This window comes from Symphodus melops (genome assembly GCF_947650265.1).
Source record: "Symphodus melops genome assembly, chromosome: 13".
NCBI lineage: Eukaryota > Metazoa > Chordata > Actinopteri > Labriformes > Labridae > Symphodus > Symphodus melops.
The window spans coordinates 1,267,059-1,285,740 of NC_136703.1; the positions used below are offsets into that span (position 1 = coordinate 1,267,059).

The 18,682-nt window shown below is 43.0% G+C and overlaps 1 protein-coding gene and 1 long non-coding RNA gene across 2 annotated transcripts; one reads left to right on the top strand and one right to left on the bottom strand.

Annotated features, from left to right (window-relative positions):
* The first annotated feature begins 1,072 nt into the window (after nt 1-1,072).
* On the top strand, nt 1,073-9,343 carry LOC306833801. Its single transcript, XR_013780422.1, has 3 exons — nt 1,073-1,168; nt 7,908-8,014; nt 9,262-9,343. It is a non-coding gene; the product is annotated as an uncharacterized lncRNA (long non-coding RNA).
* LOC306833800 (sodium-coupled neutral amino acid transporter 3-like) lies at nt 4,749-17,770 on the bottom strand. The gene is made up of 16 exons (XM_079359334.1): nt 17,614-17,770; nt 12,235-12,358; nt 12,090-12,159; nt 11,196-11,311; nt 10,594-10,667; nt 9,508-9,600; nt 9,269-9,350; nt 8,306-8,388; nt 7,961-8,019; nt 7,429-7,545; nt 7,136-7,215; nt 6,791-6,891; nt 6,568-6,692; nt 6,260-6,404; nt 5,709-5,812; nt 4,749-5,594 (listed from the first exon to the last, which is right to left on the bottom strand). The coding sequence occupies exons 2-16, from the start codon at nt 12,297-12,299 to the stop codon at nt 5,490-5,492; spliced, it is 1,419 nt and encodes a 472-aa protein (XP_079215460.1). The 5' UTR covers nt 12,300-12,358; nt 17,614-17,770; the 3' UTR covers nt 4,749-5,489.
* Nucleotides 17,771-18,682: the final 912 nt, after the last annotated feature.

Sequence of the window (18,682 nt, forward strand, 5' to 3'; positions counted from 1 at the left end):
ATTAATGAAAGAAGCCTTTAAAAAGGTTTAAACTAAAGTTCAAAGTCATTTAGAATTAAAAACATATAAATGCACAAACGTCTCTCTGTAACAAACGTGAAATAAATTCCTGTTAAAAAGCTCAGACTCACCGAGTCTCAGCCGTCCTGTTCACTCGTTTGTCTCTGAATCTGATTCTCTTTTATATCAACGTGCTGCCGCCGCTCATGTGACGTCACATGAGCGCTACTCACCTGCGTCTTACCTGTCAGTCTGCATTGTTCGCCCCCGGACATCACCAGGAAATATTTTTATTTTTTCTTTGTCATGATTGTCATGATGGTTTTGATGTCTTGTGTGAAACACTGTGAATTCGCTTGTACATTCGCTGAACAACTTGATTCAATTCCCTGGAAAGAAAACGAGCCGTCAGTCCTGAAACACCTGCTCTGTTTCCTCTTCAGTGTTTCATCCTGCCAGATCCCGATGAATTACAAATTCAATTATCCTGATTTTGATTTAATCCAGATAATCTGTTTATCTGGCAAATATGTTGACACATTTTTAAATTAAAATATTTGTCTTTCTGTAAAAGGATTTAAGTGTCATGGTTTGGTTTCTGTATTTCATCTTGTTTTAGTTTTCATTCTTTCGCTCGTGTTCTGTCTATGTTTGATTCCTGGTGTGGTTTACTTTAGTCTTTAGTGTGTATCCTTGTGTCCTTGTATCCTTGTATCCTTGTATCCTTGTGTCCTTGTGTCCTTGTATCCTTGTGTCCTTGTGTCCTTGTATCCTTGTGTCCTTGTGTCCTTGTATCCTTGTGTCCTTCTGTTGTCTGTAAGTTTGTTTCCTGTGTTCTAAGGTTCTTAGTTTAATTTTTCTAAGTCTAGTTTTAAGTGTTTCCTGTTTTATTTTGTAATATCTGGTTTGACTTTGTACACGTCCTCAGTGTTCTGGTCTTGTGCTCTTTGTGTTTCCCTCCTGTCCTGATGAGCCTGATTGTCCTCACCTGTCTCATTAGTCTCACCTGTGTCTGATTACCTCATGTCCATTTAGTCTCTGTCTTTGTTACTTCCTGTGTGAGTTCGTTGTAGTTTGTAGGGTGAGTGTTATGGTTAGTCTCCCTCGGCTCTCTGGATTTACTTTGTTTTCTTCTGACGGCTTTTTGGACATTTTTGGATTAATTCGAGTAAGTTTTATTAATAATTAACCTTTTTGTATTTTTTCAGCTGCAATTAGGTCCGCCTCCCTGTTTTCTGCCCGCACCTGTGACATTAAAGGGATACTTCACCCATTTACATGAAGCTGTGCATCATTAGAAACATGGTAGTAGTGTTGAATGGTCGTGAGGGACCTGACTTTCCCTCGGGATCAATAAAGTATCTATCTATCTATCTATCTGAGTCCAGCCCTCATTTTGCCCTGAGACGAGAAAAATATGTTTTTCTTTGCCTGGAAGTTTTCTTGTGGTGCAAAAAGCGTCATATTGCATAATGAGGGCTGGATTCATGACCATTCAACACGACTACCATGTTTCTAATGATACACAGCTTCATGTAAATGGGTGAAGTATCCCTTTAAATATCTGATGACTCCTCCTACACTCAGGGTTAGCTTCGTTGACGAGGCGTCAGATCGTTTAGTTTATTTGAAATGTTTAATTTTAATGATAAAGCTCAACATCTTCCAAGGCTTCTACAGAAATGTCATAGTATGCTTTAATAAAATAGTGCTCATAAAAAATACCACTGAGGTTCCTCAGGGTTCAATGTTCGGCCCACTGCTGTTTCCATTCTACACTAATATTTAAATCATGCTTAAACTTAATCTTGTTTAAGGATGGTTTGGGAGTATTTCTTAATGTAAACGGTTTTAAAATTCCTGATTTTTATTGATTAAATTTTTACACTCTTTATATGCAGAATATTATTTTAACACTCTTTCACTATCCGGTCATGAAGGGGAACATTTTGCTAAAATACAGGTACATTTGAGACTCCTGATAATATTTCTCCATTCAAGCAAATCCATGAGTGCAGAAGTTGACTTTTACACTGAGCTCATGCTGCTTTTAGTTTCATCTGGATCTTTTCAGATTTTAAGGCTCTCTTAAGTCATGTTTTACCGTGAAGACAGTTAATCAGTTTCCTGCTCTGATGAATGGATTCCTTTGTCGTGAGGAGGCTGAACAACTTGATTTACTTTTCAGGGGAACTCCCCAAAAACGAGAACATCATGTACCATCTCGTCAGTCCTCAGAAACCTGCTACGTTTCCTCTACAGTTTTATTTCCTCACAGTTTTATCCTGCTGAATCACTATGAAATACAAAGTCCATTAATCCAGAGTTCATGTGTCAAATGTTCATTTATCTGGCATAAAAATATATATATTTATATATATATATACACTCAACAAAAATATAAACGCAACACTTTTGTTTTTGCTCCCATTTGTCATGAGATGGACTCAAAGATCTAAAATTCATTCCAGATACACAATATTACCATTTCTCTCAAACATTGTTCATAAATCTGTCTAAATGTGTGATAGTGAGCACTTTTGCTTTGCTGAGACAATCCATCCCACCTCACAGGTGTGCCACATCAAGATGCTCATCAGACACCATGATTAGTGCATAGGTGTACCTTAGACTGTCCACAATAAAAGGCCACCCTGAAATGTGCAGTTTTTGCTTTATTGAGGGTCTGGGGACTCAGAACCAGTCAGTATCTGGTGTGACCACCATTTGCCTCATGCAGTGCAACACATCTTCTTCGCATAGAGTTTATCAGATTGTCAATTGTGGCCTGTGGAATGTTGGTCCACTCCTCTTCAATGGCTGTGCGAAGTTGCTGGATATTAGTGGGAACTGGTACGCGCTGTCGTATACGCCGGTCAAGCACATCCCAAACATGCTCAATGGGTGACATGTCCGGTGAGTATGCTGGCCATGCAAGAACTGGGACATTTTCAGCTTCCAAGAATTGTGTACAGATCCTTGCAACATGGGGCCGTGCATTATCTTGCTGAAACATGAGGTGATGTTCATGGATGTATGGCACAACAATGGGCCTCAGGATCTCATCACGGTATCTCTGTGCATTCAAAATGCCATCAATAAAATGCACCTGTGTTCTTCGTCCATAACAGATGCCTGCCCATACCATAACCCCACCACCACCATGGGCCACTCGATCCACAACATTGACATCAGCAAAGCGCTCACCCACACGACGCCACACACGCTGTCTGCCATCTGCCCTGAACAATGTAAACCGAGATTCATCCGTGAAGAGAACACCTCTCCAACGTGCCAGACGCCATCGAATGTGAGCATTTGCCCACTCAAGTCTGTTACGGCGACGATCTGGAGTCAGGTTAAGACCCCGATGAGGACGACGAGCATGCAGTTGAGCTTCCCTGAGACGGTTTCTGACAGTTTGTGCAGAAATTCTTTGGTTATGCAAACCAATTGTTTCAGCAGCTGTCTGAGTAGCTGGTCTCAGACGATCTTGGAGGTGAACCTGCTGGATGTGGAGGTCCTGGGCTGGTGTGGTTACACGTGGTCTGCGGTTGTGAGGCCGGTTGGATGTACTGCCATATTCTCTGAAACGCCTTTGGAGACGGCTTATGGTGGAGAAATGAACATTCAATGCCCGAGCAACAGATCTGGTTGACATTCCTGCTGTCAGCATGCCAATTGCACGCTCCCTCAATGCTTGCGCCATCTGTGGCATTTTGCTGTGAGACAAAACTGCACATTTCAGAGTGGCCTTTTATTGTGGGCAGTATAAGGTACACCTGTGCACTAATCATGGTGTCTGATGAGCATCTTGATGTGGCACACCTGTGAGGTGGGATGGATTATCTCAGCAAAGCAAAAGTGCTCACTATCACACATTTAGACAGATTTGTGAACAATGTTTGAGAGAAATGGTAATATTGTGTATCTGGAATGAATTTTAGATCTTTGAGTCCATCTCATGACAAATGGGAGCAAAAACAAAAGTGTTGCGTTTATATTTTTGTTGAGTATATATAGACTCCTCCTTCACTCAGGGGCACTTATACATTTTTTTGACCAATAAAAAAAGCTTTGTTGACAGGGCGCCGGATAGCCTCGAGGGTATGGTGAGCGCCCCTCGTACAGAGGCTATAGTCTTTGTCACAGTGGTCATGAGTTGAATCTGACCTTTGCCCTTTGCTGCATGACATCCCTCACTCTCTCTTCTCCCGTCACTTCCTGTGTCTCTTCAGCTGTCCTCTCCGATACAGCCAAAGAAAGGCCCAAAAAGCTCTTTAACAAAACCACCATCCAATCAGATTCATCCACATGACCGTCCTGCATTCTCTCTCATGATTGGTTTAATCAAGTTTCAGTGAGAAATACATCACGAGTTAGATACTCTTGAAGTTCTGCTTCATCGGGTCTTTGACAGTAATCTTACCTGCAGTTCCTCGAGTGTCCACTCGAGGCTGGTTTGACAAGTGAGTCAGTTCCCATAGAGCCTCATGATATAATCATGACAGCAGAGATAAAGATGTTTACAGCTTCTTTATAGCTCATTTCTCTTTTCATAAATGTTTGGGAGGCGACTTTTTCTATGAATCGCCAATAAGTGCTAAAAGCCTGCAGAATTAGGGGCGTGGCTTCTTTGAGAGACTGGCATTGGTTAATCCACCAACCAATGGATGAGGTCATGTCGGCAGTGTCTTCTTCCTGTGAACAGATTTTGATGCACGAAAAAAAAAAAACCAAAAAACGGGTTTAATCTTTTGTAAATTTTTATTAAACAATATCCAAACATACTGTCAAGAATAAATTCACAAATCAATTATACCAAATTAATTGGTTCACAGTTGTGTAAACTTCATGAAGGCATGATGGATGCCGACATTCTTTTTTTTTTTTTTTTTTTTTTTGGGGTGAATACTGCCCTTCAGATTTACAAAAAACAAAAACAGGCAAATTACAAAGAATCATCTGAACTCTTCTGTTCATCTCAGCTCTCCGATAAACACAAACGATTGGACTTTGATTTTGAACACCACGATGGAATCCATTTTTAAATACAAAAAAAGAGAAAAATTGAAAGCACATCCTGAAATAACTTTACTCCATCAAAAGCTGCTGTTAAAATTAAACTTTTTATTGTGACGTTCGTCCAATTTGCTTTTATTGTAGCTGTTATTAAACACCACTTTGTGCCTATGTGAAGGCAAATAGCTTTGAGTGGTTTTGGGGCGTCCATGGTCAACATGTTGGCGGCTCTTCGTGAACAAAGGAACACCACCTGTGATATGTGCTGATGATTTATATCAGCCTGGGTGGGCTCCTGTCAGCACTTTGGAGGGACGGATTGTCTTCACGATTACTAAAAACAGTCCCACAAAAGCCGGGAGCCGTCCAGCAGAAAGGTTGAGTCTTGGTTCCCGCCCAGAGGACTGGAGGACCAAGGGGGTGCAGCATTGGGCTGCTGGTACTGGAGGATTTTGAGGTGTTGGAATTTAATGACCACCAAGGCTTCGCTTTTCTCCGCTCGTCCAGTCGAGCACGATGAACGTTATACTCATGGACATGAATATGAAACCAAGAGCTGTGAAACATGCAGCCTGGAAACACAAGAAGAGACACAGAACAGGATTCACCCGAGTTGTTTCTCACGTCTGCTGAGTCTGTCGTTCTGCTGTCTGAGATGTGGGGGGGGGGGGGGGAAATGAGCCTACCTGGATTTTTGGTCTGGACTTCATGGGCTCCCGGTCAGTGGGGACGATGCGGATGTAAAACAGTCCAGGAAGGATGAAGATCAGACTGGGAGCCGTGGTTGCACCTGGACAATAAATGATCATCACTTCAAAAACAGTAACCAACAGTATAATTCATAAACCATCCATCGATCCATTTTCTTTCTCTTCTCTGGGATCAGGTCGGAGTGGCAGCGAGCTACAAACACACACCTTCCTCTCCCTTGCAACATTTCCCAAGATCCTTCCAGATTCTGAGGCGTTCTATTGGATATATAATCTCTCCAATGAGCCTCAGGATCTCCTTCCTGTTTGTCCACTCTCAGTCTTTTGGTGACTACGACCCCAGGTAAGGGGTAGAAACAAAGGGAGGGGGGCGGCTGGTAAATCAGGCTCAGCTTCCTCCTCAGGTACAATCCTCATGAACTATAGTTTACAATCCAAGTCAAGACTTTAACTTTGGAAAGAACACAAAGAACGCTCGCCACTTCGTTCAACTCAACGTCAGTAAAACAATAAATAAAATATCTCACCAGTGATTCCAAAGATGTCTCGGATGTTGGGGACGAGGATGACCAGCAGGTTGACGGCGAACAGCAGACACATGGCGATGGCGATGTGACGGAGCCAGTGGAAGGGTCTACCCGGGAACAGCAGCTGCAGGAGAGCGCGACGGATCTGACAGAAACACGGACGCCGATTCAGTACCAGAGATGGAAGTCCTCATTATTCAAAGGGTTTAATTTATCGGGCCATTTCCAAATGTTGGAAAAGTAACACAAAAAGAAAAGACTTCCACATCTCGTATTCCTGCATTCTGTGACCTGTTAAGTGTTCTTACAGGAAACAGGACGACAGGGACCGTCAGCGTGACGGCCACCAGGACGGCCAGGCGGACACACAGGATCAGGGTGTCCAGGGGATCCACCTTACTGTAGGTGTGGAGGAGCTCTGCCTCAGTGTAGCCTGCACGAACACAGAGACAGAAATATAAAACCTCTGGCACCTCCTCCTCGTCACGCCGGGATGATGTTTGCAGGCGATTCAAAGAGTTGTTTCCTCACCGTAGAATGTCAAATATCCAAAAATGGCGGTGAAGAAGTACATGATGAACATGCCCAGGATGGAGACGTTTCCAATGTTCTGCATTCTCCTCTTCGTCGGGCTAATGGGAATAATAGAGGTCATCATACAGCCCTCAAACATGAAATCAGCTGCAGTCATGGATTTCTGTGCAGGTTGTTAATAAAACTCTACGTTGAACATTTCAGTCTCTTCCTCTGACTCGGCCTTTTCACACATGCACAAATCTCCAGAACATTTCCCCCAATTTCTTTCGACTGGGCTGCAAATAGTCAAGCGTTTGGTGAGTGCAGCATGTGAGGAATGTAATGACAGGTGCATCTTACTTGCTGAGCTCGGTGTAGATGGGCAGCACTTCAGGGTGACAGACGAAAGCAAATGCCAGGATGGGGATGGTGTACGCCGTCTGCGAGTCAAGTAACACAGAAACATTACAAGTCTTCCAGGAAGCCCGTGAACTCTACACCACCCCGTGAAACACGATGCAACCACAAATAGTTCCTGACTGTACACGTGCTGAGCACCGACTCCTCTCAGCACTGATCACCATACATGAGCAGCTTGAATGGTCATTTTGCTGTGAATGTAACGAGAGTTCAGGGAGTGCTTTCTCTTTGACCTCTTGGTTGATGGTGAAGAATTTGGCCGTGCACGTGTCATCTGGGACGACGGCGCTCACGGAGACGTTTCCAAACACTTCCAGAGGACACGGGATGTTGAATCGTTTGTAGATGACCTGATGGAGCAAAGAGTCATTACATTCACTCCTTCCTTCATCGTCCATTCAGAAACAGGTTGAAGGCAGCATTTGTCCTGTGAAATTATCTCCCACTTTCCCAAAAGTTCTGCACAGATTCCAACAACTTGAACGGCAGCTAATTATGTTTTTTAGAGCCAAGTTCAGCGCAGCTCAAAACCTCAAAGATTTAAAGCTTTTTGAATGGGTGTGTATGTGACTTCCTGTGTTTCTCCAGCCAGCCTCTAGTGGACACTCCAGGAACTGCAGGATTTTACACTTTGGCATTAGCTTTATTGTTCAACCCTGGTGGTCTGCTTGGTGTTGATTGGTGTGTTTTTTTTCTCTCATCATGTCGACAGGCCTGGTGTGTTAGTGGGTGCAATAGATCAGCTGTGAAGCTGTCGTGACTCACCGAAGAGAGAAAGAAGACCATACAGGAGAGAGAGAAGCCGCTGGTGTAACCCAGGTACCCTGCAGACATGACAAAAACGAAGACCTTAAAAACTGTTTCTGTCAACGTTTTACTCATATTTGAGAGCTGAACTGGTTCTTAACTTAACAACGGTATTAAACGAAATGTATACATTTAGAAAATAAGAGCAGAATATTTCCAAAGACTTGAAGTAATGGTTTTAACATGTCAACAACGTTGGGTTGAATAAAAATCGAGTAACAGGAGAATAATAATAAAAAAGTGAATTTTTTTTAAGGCGCCTTTCAAAGCTCTCAAGGTCACCTTACAAAAGAAGTGACGTACCGAGGTGTTTCATCAGAGTCAGCGGGAGGATGATGCACAGCGTGACGATAATGATGAGGTAGTTTCCATTCATGAACCAATCCCTACAGGGAGAAAACACGACACGACACCGATGGTTATTACTCTTTACAGATTCAGTCTGGAGGCAGACGAGGTTTCCTCTTTTTCAGAAGAGTTTTATTTCTTCTTCTATTGTTGTAGAATAAATCCCAGCAATAGTTCAGGACGTCACCTCCTTCCAGTACAGTAAATATAGAGCTTGCTTTATTCCTTGACTTTGATAGGTGTAAGCAGGATGGTGATCGCCGCGTCAGCCACTTCAGCCACTTCAGCGTGACATCATGGTAGCATAGTGAAATGCAGCCCGTCCATATATTCAGCGAAGAAAACAGCGAAGGACGTCAGTCTTTAAAATGAGTCCAGCATGGCACGTTGGTATTTGTCCTTTATCACCACTGTTACACAGGTGGGGACGGTTCTTTCGACCAATCAACGGCGTGCAGTGTGTTTAGCTCCACCCTTTAGGGTCGGATTCCCCTGGTCGGACGCCTGGCACCCCAACAGAAGGGTAGCAATAAAGGAGGAAGACAACTTTGAACATGAGTACTAAATGGAACCGAACCGATCCAGACCGCTTGGTGGAAATGGCTTTTAGTGACACGTTCCCTCATCACCATGAACATGCAAACTGTATTTTGTAAACTGTAAACAAAAAATACAAACGTGCAAAAAAAAATGTAAACGTGCAAAAAAAAAAATGTAAACATGCAAACTGTATTTTTATTTTCACTCAGTCCTCACACATTATCCGACTGCCCGGAATATTCTCTACAACAAATGTGGATTGATCCCTCGGCTGAAAAATAGCCCCAAACAAATTCTGTTGATGATCTCCTGTTTCTTCAGCGGCTTTTTCAAAATACATGAAATCACATGTTAGTGAGGGTGTTTTTCAGTTCTCACCCTGAGCTGGTCGTCTGGTTGAGAAACGCCTGTATTACCAGCGGGAGCTCAGACTTGACGATGAAGAGGTAACTGGACATGGCTGCAGAGGAGGAAAAGGTGTTTGTAAGTCTCAGCGTATGTTTCTCCAAAAACTGTGATTTCGCGCCACATTTGGCTCCCTTGGCCAGGTGAGTCTCCTCCACCCACTCAAACAACATGAATGTTTCAAATACCACACCTGTATGTCGGAGTCTTACCTCCAATGTTATGAAGCGTTATGATGACCGCTGCCAGAATCTTTCCAGTATGACCGAAAGCTCTCAGGCCGAGCTGCTCGTACGCACGAATACCTGCAGAGAGCAATAACAAAGAGGCATGTTTGAGAAGTGACTTTCTGCACACCTGGACAATTACGAGAAAATATGATGCAATACACTGGATTCTCTCAGGCTGCCTCCAGTGTTGTTATTTGATACTAAACAATAAAAAGCTCATTAGATGTTTTTAAGAGGGAAACTGAAGAAAGCAAAGTCCTGAAACTACATCCTGCCCTCTACATACTCTAAATAAATCCATGCACTGTTGTACTAGCATGAGTGTGCCGTTAGCAATACACTAATATATATACGAGTCATGTGACGTACTTCCTGCTCAAACTCCATTCAACAACAATATGCAAACATTCATTACTAATACAGCTACGTGATCATTTTAATATTATTAGGCAACGCGTCATATTTATTTAAGCACAGCCCTTTTATTTAAAGCTGCTAGCTAGCTAGCTAGCTAGCAATCTGAGAGCCGCGGTGCATTAAAGGCCTCCAGGATCCTCCAAGATTGTATAACGCAAGTTTATGTATGTGAGAAATAGTCTGATGTTTTCTTGATCGGCCCACAATGCATTGCGGCCATTCATACAGTAGCTGTTTGCATATTTGTGTTGAATAATATTGACGGACCAACAGTTGTGCTAGCTCATCAGACATGATGCTAACAGCAGTACATATATTTGAGTATGTGGTTTCTGATGCTGCCTCTGTGTTTTCTCTCTCCAAAATTCATTCATGTGAATTTGAATTGCATCCTGTGGACAAATAAAGTTTTTTGAATTTGAATGAATTTGAATTCTTCTAGCTGTTCTGTGACATGTGTCCTCGTGGCTCCTTGTTTCCCCTCTTTGATTTTTGCTGGACTTCAACTGAATAAGCTTTTTGCTTTTTCGCCTTTGGTTAAAATAAATCTTTAGTTTTGTTTTCTGCACTCGGGTCCTTTTGTCTTTGTTTTTCCTGACACATTCGTCGACCTTCGGTATCGTACAAGATTTGGCGACTCGATCGTCTTACCCACGACGCCTGCGCTGGTTAGCAGCAGATGGATGGAATAACAGGATAAACATGCGATACACGTCAGCAGGATCCTGGAAAAAAGCACAGATTGGAGGAGTTTCGTTTTTACTAAACAAACACAGACGTATGTACATAAACTATTTAGCCTGATAAGTTTACAAAAGGTCATGTCCTCCACGCTGTTTAAAGCATTTGACAGATTATGGGCCATAAATCCATTGATTTCATCAACAAATTCATGAAATGAAAACAAACGACGATTCATTCTATATTCTGTCTTTTTAAAAACAGTTTTATTTTTTCAAATACATGTAGATTTCTTACTGACACTTGTCCACTCTGTTCATTTGCTGACTTAGTCTGTTTGTGTTTCAGTAACATTACACAGAACACACACTGTCATCATTTTGTGACGTACACAATTATCGGAGTTGTGTAACATGCACCTTGTCTCCTCCTGTCTGTTTGTCAACTGTCGTTTTCAGGGAACTGCATACACAGGTACATAGTGTGTGTGTGTGTGTGTGTGTGTGTGTGTGTGTGTGTAATGTTCAGTTGGACTGTGCACCGCGGTGTGTGTGTGTATTTGTGTTACTCACAGAAAGAGGACGATGCCAGTGTTTGACATGGCATAGGACAGACCCAGGATGCCGCTGCCCATGATGGCGTTGCTCAGGTTAAAGACGGACATCCCGAAAGAGGTTTTACCCTCAAACTGGAGAAAACACGAGACAGTAGAGTTAACTTTAAAGACTAACTGATCTTACTTCAGCCTGGATGTATATGCTGTCACAAAGCAGGGTAAAACAGATATAAAATATGCAACTGTCGTGTATTAGTATTTTAGTGTTTTGGGAAAATCTCTTGAAGTACGTTAATTTGCGACTTAAGTTGTCCCTGAAGTATGTGGTACTGAAATGTCTTGAAATGATTTATACAATTGTTGAAATGAAAAGATCACATATTTTACTGATGGTCTACCAGGGCAGCAGCACGCCATCAACATGGCCAGAAATGGTGAGCATCTCTGATTGTGTCACCCTGTTACTATGGAGAAACTTACTGTGTATATGTAGCCTGATATAAATCTAAAAAATGTAATTGCTGAGACGGTGTAGACCCCCAAACTCCTGTGATGGTTTATATTTTCCTCTCCTGTTTTGGGATATTGTGTTTCCAAGTGTCACTAAAGCAGCAACTCATGTTAAAAAATTGCAGCCTGCAGTTCATTGACTGTCCACTAGAGGCTGGCTACCGAAGCCCCGAAAGTCACATACACACCCATTCAAAAAGCCTGTTTTTTTACAGCTTGGTTCAAAATAAACAAACAGGTCTGATGAGCTCATGTCTCAATATATTAATATTTGTCCATTGTTAGCTCATATTTTTATTCTGAGCTAACAATGCTATCGAGTTGACTGGGACTAATTAGCATAAAATGCATTTGGGAGTCCAACGTTGTTGTTGTCGTCCACATACACACTCGTACTCACGTCTGTGAACTGAGCCGTCTTCGATCCATCGCTCTTGTGCTGCAGGAACTTTTCCTCCTCAGGTGGAACTCTGTGATGGAAAAACAAGCGTGAGCAATAACCGTCTTAAATTATGTAAATGTGATAAATGTCCGTGCACACCTACCCGCCATCCAAAGGCACTTCAGCGTCATGGTGGTGGTTTCCATTTGATAGCTTCTGCAGCTCCATCTTATGGCAGGTACATATGATAAATTATTTCTTTAGAGTTGAGTTTCAAACGGTGAAATCTGGAAAAAAAGAACAAACTATTTTTTTTAGTTTTCTCATTTCAGTTTGTCTGTAACCTTTAATGTTCAACACTTTCCAACAGTTTGCAGTTTTGTTTTTCTTCATTTTCATGTTGTTTTTTTTTTGCCTTTTCTTTAACTGAATTTGTGAACTCACTCAGATTTCCCTAAAACTCCTAATATGCTGTTTCCTGTGTAACCAGCCTGATGGGCATTTTCCATGCTCCCCCTGGTGGACACTTTGTGCATTGCTTGTATTTTCTTAAGTTTCATTTTCTCCCTCAGTTTAGTTTCATTTACACAAAGAGCATCCTACAGTGTGCATGCTGTTCAGTTGTCTCCTTACGTTTAAGCCTTGGAGTTGATATGTCCGTAAGTAACAAGTCATATGTTGTTTCATGTATTTTTATGAAGAAAGATTTCTGTTTGTGAAGAAAACAGTAAGCCTCCAGATGGCAGTAAACTGGAGATCTGTTTGCTAACAGCTAAATAGCTAACATTGAAGCTTTGAGGTTATTGTGATCATTTCATTTTTTCATTTATGTATTTATTTGAGCAGGGGCACAATATACAATATATATATAGTATATATAGTGTACAATATACATTAACCTCAGAAAGGAGAGATGCATTGTACCAGGTTGTGGCACTTGTGCTAATTTCCACCTGCAGTCCCTGGGCAGGCTGTTGTTAACATACAGAGTATGTACACTGCAAAGGATTACATAGGATCATATTTTCCTGAGTTGTTTACCTGCTGGATAAATGTGTTTAAAAATATTATATGTGATGTTACATGTGACTACAAAGGGTTACAATTCATAAGGACATAAAGAGTTTTAATAATGTAATAATCATCTCAAGCTATTGATGTACAGTACTTTATACATTTAATTATTTACATTATAATTTCATGTGTATACGTTATATGTGCAGTATATTGTCACATTTGTACTGTATTTTTCACTAAAGCCACCTTGTTCAAGAAAACGGTTTTATTGGAGTTTTTGTTCGCTATCTGTCGAGCCTTGCTCAGAAACGCAATCGTGAGGACAGAATACCTAACTTTGCTTTTCTTTCAGTAAAGACCAAACTGTCTCGTTCATCTCTGCGTTGAAGTCGTAACGGGGTTTTTTTTTTTTTTGTAACCCTCTCTGTAAGAATCACCGTGGCAACAGCAGGCCCGCCTGTTTTAATCTGCTTTCTCTTTCCGATCATGAAGGAAATCTTTGCAGGATATTTCAGAGGACTTCTGGCTGACGGGGAATATTTACGATGACTTGGCTGTCGGTTGGCTTGTGTGGTTTTTTTTTTGGTAACGCTGACTGTGCATTTTTGCAGGTGTGTGAATTTGAGCCGTGCTTATGGGACATCTGACGTGTACATGAATCTATCCACAACTGTGAATGCACCGTCATGCCAGACATCTGGTCGTGCAGAGAGAGCACATAAATCGTGAGCTCTGGTCGTGTGTTGTTAACAGAAAAGTTCACTTTATAAAACAATCGTACAGAGTACGACGCCTGGCTTAACTGACGTCAAACAAGAAGAGACAAACGCAGATAGCGCCCTCTGTTGGTTAATAAAATAGCATCACGATAATTGTGGTATTGCAAGATATTGTTTGCAGAGTTTTCCTGTTTGAATAAACTTGATATAAATCTCGCCTAAGTCGATCAGTTCATATTTGTTACCTGTTCATGCCTTGAAATAAAACATCTGTCTGGACTTGTCAGGTGACTTTAAGTCAGTCACGTTTGCTTGGTCGGCTTTGACTTTTGGCAGCGTACGATCTCACAGATTTTATTAGCTGAGTTGGAGGAACATTTGTTCATGTGATCGGTTCACTGTCTGTGATTTATGACACGAACCTTCAGTGAGAGACGGGGAGAGGAAGTTAATTAGAGGAGTTCAGCAGCTCAGTTTAACTCGACGTCACGAGTATGAAAGTACACTCATGTGGAACACACACTCCTCTACATACATGTGTGTGTGTGTGTGTGTGTGTGTGTGTGTGTGTGTGTGTGTGTGTGTGTGTGTGTGTGTCGGGTCTGCATGTACAGACAGACGGGCCAGTCAAACACTGCTCTCCGCACTCAGGTCAAACACTACACAGCATCATTACGCCCGACACTGTTTCCCCTCCTAACGTTTGTTTTGTTAAGAAACGACACAAAGATGTCGTGACCTTTAGCTCATGTCTCCATGCACACACACTGTACGGGGGGAATGTTTTGATGACTTATCAGTTTTGATTGGATGAAGGATCAGAGTTATTCACAATAAGGCGTGTAGCTGAGCTGATTGACAGGTGGGTTCGTCAGGAGGTTTAAAACCCGCCTCAGCTCTCAGGTGAGAATCTTTGATTGTTTAGCCCTGTAGCGTCGGAAAATCCTACGTACGTAGACTGACGCGCTCACCTCCTCAAACATGTAATTGTTGGCGTAGACCTCAAACCCTGTGATGGTCTACATTTTCGTCTCCTGGCTTGGTATATTGTGATACCGATAGTCATGCAAAATCCTGCAATTCCTGGAGTGTCCACTAGAGGCTGGCTGCAGTTCCTGGAGTGTCCACTAGAGGCTGGCTGCAGCAGCACAGGAAGTCACATACACACCCATTCAAAACGCCTGTTTTTACAGCAGAACATGTTTACAGCCTGCTTCAAAAAACCAGGAGGTTTGAAACCCGCCTCGTTAGGCAGAGCCGAGGGCGGCGTCACTGATTGGCTGCAGCGTTTGTTTCTGAACATCTCTTCTCTTCACTTTATTGACAAACAGAAGGATTCAATCTCTCTCTCTCTGCTAACACAAACAAACAATGGTACGACAGTGAACGTGTGGCAGAATGTGTCTCCAGCCCGAGCTGAAAACAACGTGTCTCTGCAGATAAAGAGCGTGGCGAGCAGCCATGTTGAACCACAGGCGCAGAGATAACGGCTGAGAATGACCTCCTGCTCAAACACGGCTGACGGGCCGCTTCCTCAGACTTTGACTCTGTACGCTGGTCCTCATGTGGGCTCTATTTGTAAATACTGTCCCAGAGCAGACGACCTTCATGCAGTGTGTGCAAAGCCTGCAAACTTCCTCCTGTTATAACACATCTGTGTGTGTGTGTGTGTGTGTGTGTGTGTGTGTGTGTGTGTGTGTGTGTGTGTGTGTGTGGCAGGCATGACTGTAGATACTGACGGAGCAGCAAACGTCTGTGTTATACGACAATCTGAAATGTCTTAAAGAAAATTGTCAGTATTGGGGCGCCGGTGGCCTAGTGGTTGGTGTCTCATGTACGGCAGCTGTGGTCCAGGTTCGAATCCGACCTGTGGCTCCTCTCCTGCATGTCATTCTCTGTCTCTAAACAAAGCCTTAAAAAGTGGAGTTTATTTGTTTGGCATTAAAAATATGCAACAGCAGATGATGAAGATATCAAAGTTGTTGTGCAGGTGAGGTCGAATCCGTCACTAAATACGGTCGACCAGGTGACAGATCCAGGAAACGACTCCACGCAAGAACACAAATATATAAAACAAATAAAGATCAGCGAGTAAAGTCAAAGTCTGCTGGTTTTTCTGGGTCCTCGTGCTCACCTGTCACTATCTGACGGAGGTTAACCCGCCCACCCTGAGCACCAATCAGCTTCAGGAGTGTCCTGCCAGCGTTTTTTAGACCGTAGAAACGTTGTCGACTGTAAACAGAAACATCTATTCCTGCCAGACTCTGGGCTCAAACACGTGCTGTTATTGCTCCACATTTATTTTCTGCAACAGACAGAAAACATCCGAGGAGACGATTTTAAACTTCAGATTTAAAAATAAGACGTCTCGCCAGCGCAGAGCGCGGACGTTAGCTCAACCAGGCAAATGAAAGACTGTTAAAACAAGGAGAGGACACGTTCTGGGTTGTTTCTGATTGATGTTCAGGCTGAAGAACGTGACGGTGTGTTTCTGGACATCCGTCCTATCAGAGAGCGTCCTCGCTGACTGCTTTGACAGTTATCGTCTTCATCTTTAGACCGAGTCTTATTTTAAAGTTGACTTTGAGTTCTGTTTTCATCTTCAGATAAACCGTTTACAGTAAACACACTTTTAGCAGAAACACTGCTTCTGTTTACCGTCTCATGCAGACCAACCTCAGCTGGGTTTGTTATCTTTCATGCAAAACTTCTAAAAATACTGCAAATATATTTATATTTATACTGCACATAAATGTGTCAGAGCTCGACCGATAAACCTCCCATCCATAGACAGATCGATCTTCTGGATTGCAGCTTCAAGTGCAGACCGATTGCTTGTTAGCGTAGCTTAGCATAAAGACTGGAGGCAGGGGGAAACAGCATAATGAACCGAGCAACACCTCTCATTAATCACATGTATCTGATTTATTCAATCTGTGCACGGCTGAAGAGAGTGTCTCACTCCTCCTCACACGTCGGTCTCTCCTCCACAAACATTCGATATATTTTTAACATTAAACACTGAAGCGTCTGCAGGAGGATACAGAAAGACTTTTCCCTGTTTAGACATCCCAGACATGGTGTTTCCATCAGGCTGTGACAGGACGCAGAGACCACCACACAGTGAGGTACCAGGGGGGGGGGGGGAACATATAGTGTACAATATGTGCCTTACTGAGGCCCTGCCCTGTTTTCCAACCGTGGACTGAGCAGATATCTACGGCCTTATGTAATACTGTCACCTATAGCCGTACTTCTCAAACCCTCTGGAATCTGCAGCACGACAACCGAGCTTTCATTTTTAAACACTCTCTCTCTTCTTCTTCTTTCATGAACATCTAAAACTACATGTCATTATTAGCGCTGGACGAGTCTGAACATTTAACATCTGAAAACAGAGAATTGCAAACAAAGCACAAGTATATCTTTCTGCACGCTGGCAAAACATCTGAACTCCCAGTGAAGCAACGACTATTTATACAAACATTTCAGAAGAAACCGTTTTTAAAACTGAAATACTTCAAGGGTTAGGACACGAGAAATAACAGTAATGATCATGCTGAAGCTGATTTCTAATAATCATGTTAACATTGAGGGAGTGTGCAGTGACTAAATAAATAAAGGTATTAAAGTGTAGAACACATCTGGAGTACAGCTGGATTATGTGCACACAACCAGTTAAATAAGCCTAATAAGCCTCTGCCTGCTCTCCTCTCTCATGGCTCCCCAACACTCGACTCCAGTGTCCACCCCACGTGGCAAACAGAAGCTCCAGCTCACACAGGCAGCATGAAGAAGTCACTAACCTGCAGGAAGAAGACGCTCAGCTTGGTCCTCAGAGCTCAAAGCGCAGGACCCTCTGAGCTGGACGTCCTGGGATCAGCGGGGCAGTTTGGGCTCTCTCTGTGTGTGTGTGTGTGTGTGTGTGTGTGTGTGTGTGTGGGGGGGGTGTGACGGGAACACTGGGCTGTTTTTGGAGCCCAGCAAGAGAAGCACACAGGGAGAGGTTTGAAGGGGGGGGGGAGAGAGAGAAAGGAGAGCAAATGTTGGAGCAGCAGGCGTAAGAGGAGGGAGGGCTGCTGAAAATGACGGTTTCAGGTTTCTGGTGATGTCACATGTGAAGGCAGTCCTCTTATGAAGTTAACTGTGACTTTGTCTCAGGCCTCTGTTGATGGATGGGTCTGTGGGGAAATGTCTGGGCCTCCACACACACACACACACACACACACACACACTGGACCTATTGAATTGTTTCCATGTTTCAGCTCTCTTCCCAGTGCGAACAGTGGAAATATGTTGAGGTGATAGGCGGCGTTGCATAAGAGCCTGGCTCCTGCTGCTCCTGCTGCTCCTACTGCTCCTGCTGCTCCTGCTGCTCCTCCTGCTCCTCCTGCTCCTGCTGCTCCTGCTGCCTGGAGAGCAAACTGAAAAAAGCTAGCCCTCATTAGATCGATGAGGAAACGATCCAAACGGAGGTGAATATATAAACCAGCGTTCCTCCTGAAGTGTCCGAGGTGACCCGGGTCCTGCAGCTGAACCGAGCAGTGTGAAACAACAGATGGTCCAGGATACACACATTCCCAGGGTTATTTTGGTGCATTGTTTCCACACAGGAACACACAAATGAGTGTTTGTGCTGATTGTGTGTGTGTGTGTGTGTGTGTGTGTGTGTGTGTGTGTGTGTGTGTGTAGGTTTGGCTGCTCTTGTCCAAAAGACACTCGATCTGTCTCGTTATGGTTTCGAGTTTGCAAAAACATAAAATTCTTTTCCAACTTGTTGAATCCCTCAGATTCAAACCTCTGATGGGAGATAAAAACAAGAGTTTGAAATTCACATAAGAGTTGTGGAAGGACGTGCAGACGGGTTTTTTTACA

Coding starts and splice junctions, on each gene's coding strand:
- LOC306833800 (XM_079359334.1), bottom strand. CDS start 12,299: ATGGAGCTGCAGAAGCTATCAAATGGAAACCACCACCATGACGCTGAA. Junction 9,601..10,593: donor AACCAGCGCAGGCGTCGTGG/GTAAGACGATCG, acceptor TGCTCTCTGCAG/GTATTCGTGCGTACGAGCAG. Junction 5,813..6,259: donor AGACATCTTTGGAATCACTG/GTGAGATATTTT, acceptor TTTATTGTCCAG/GTGCAACCACGGCTCCCAGT.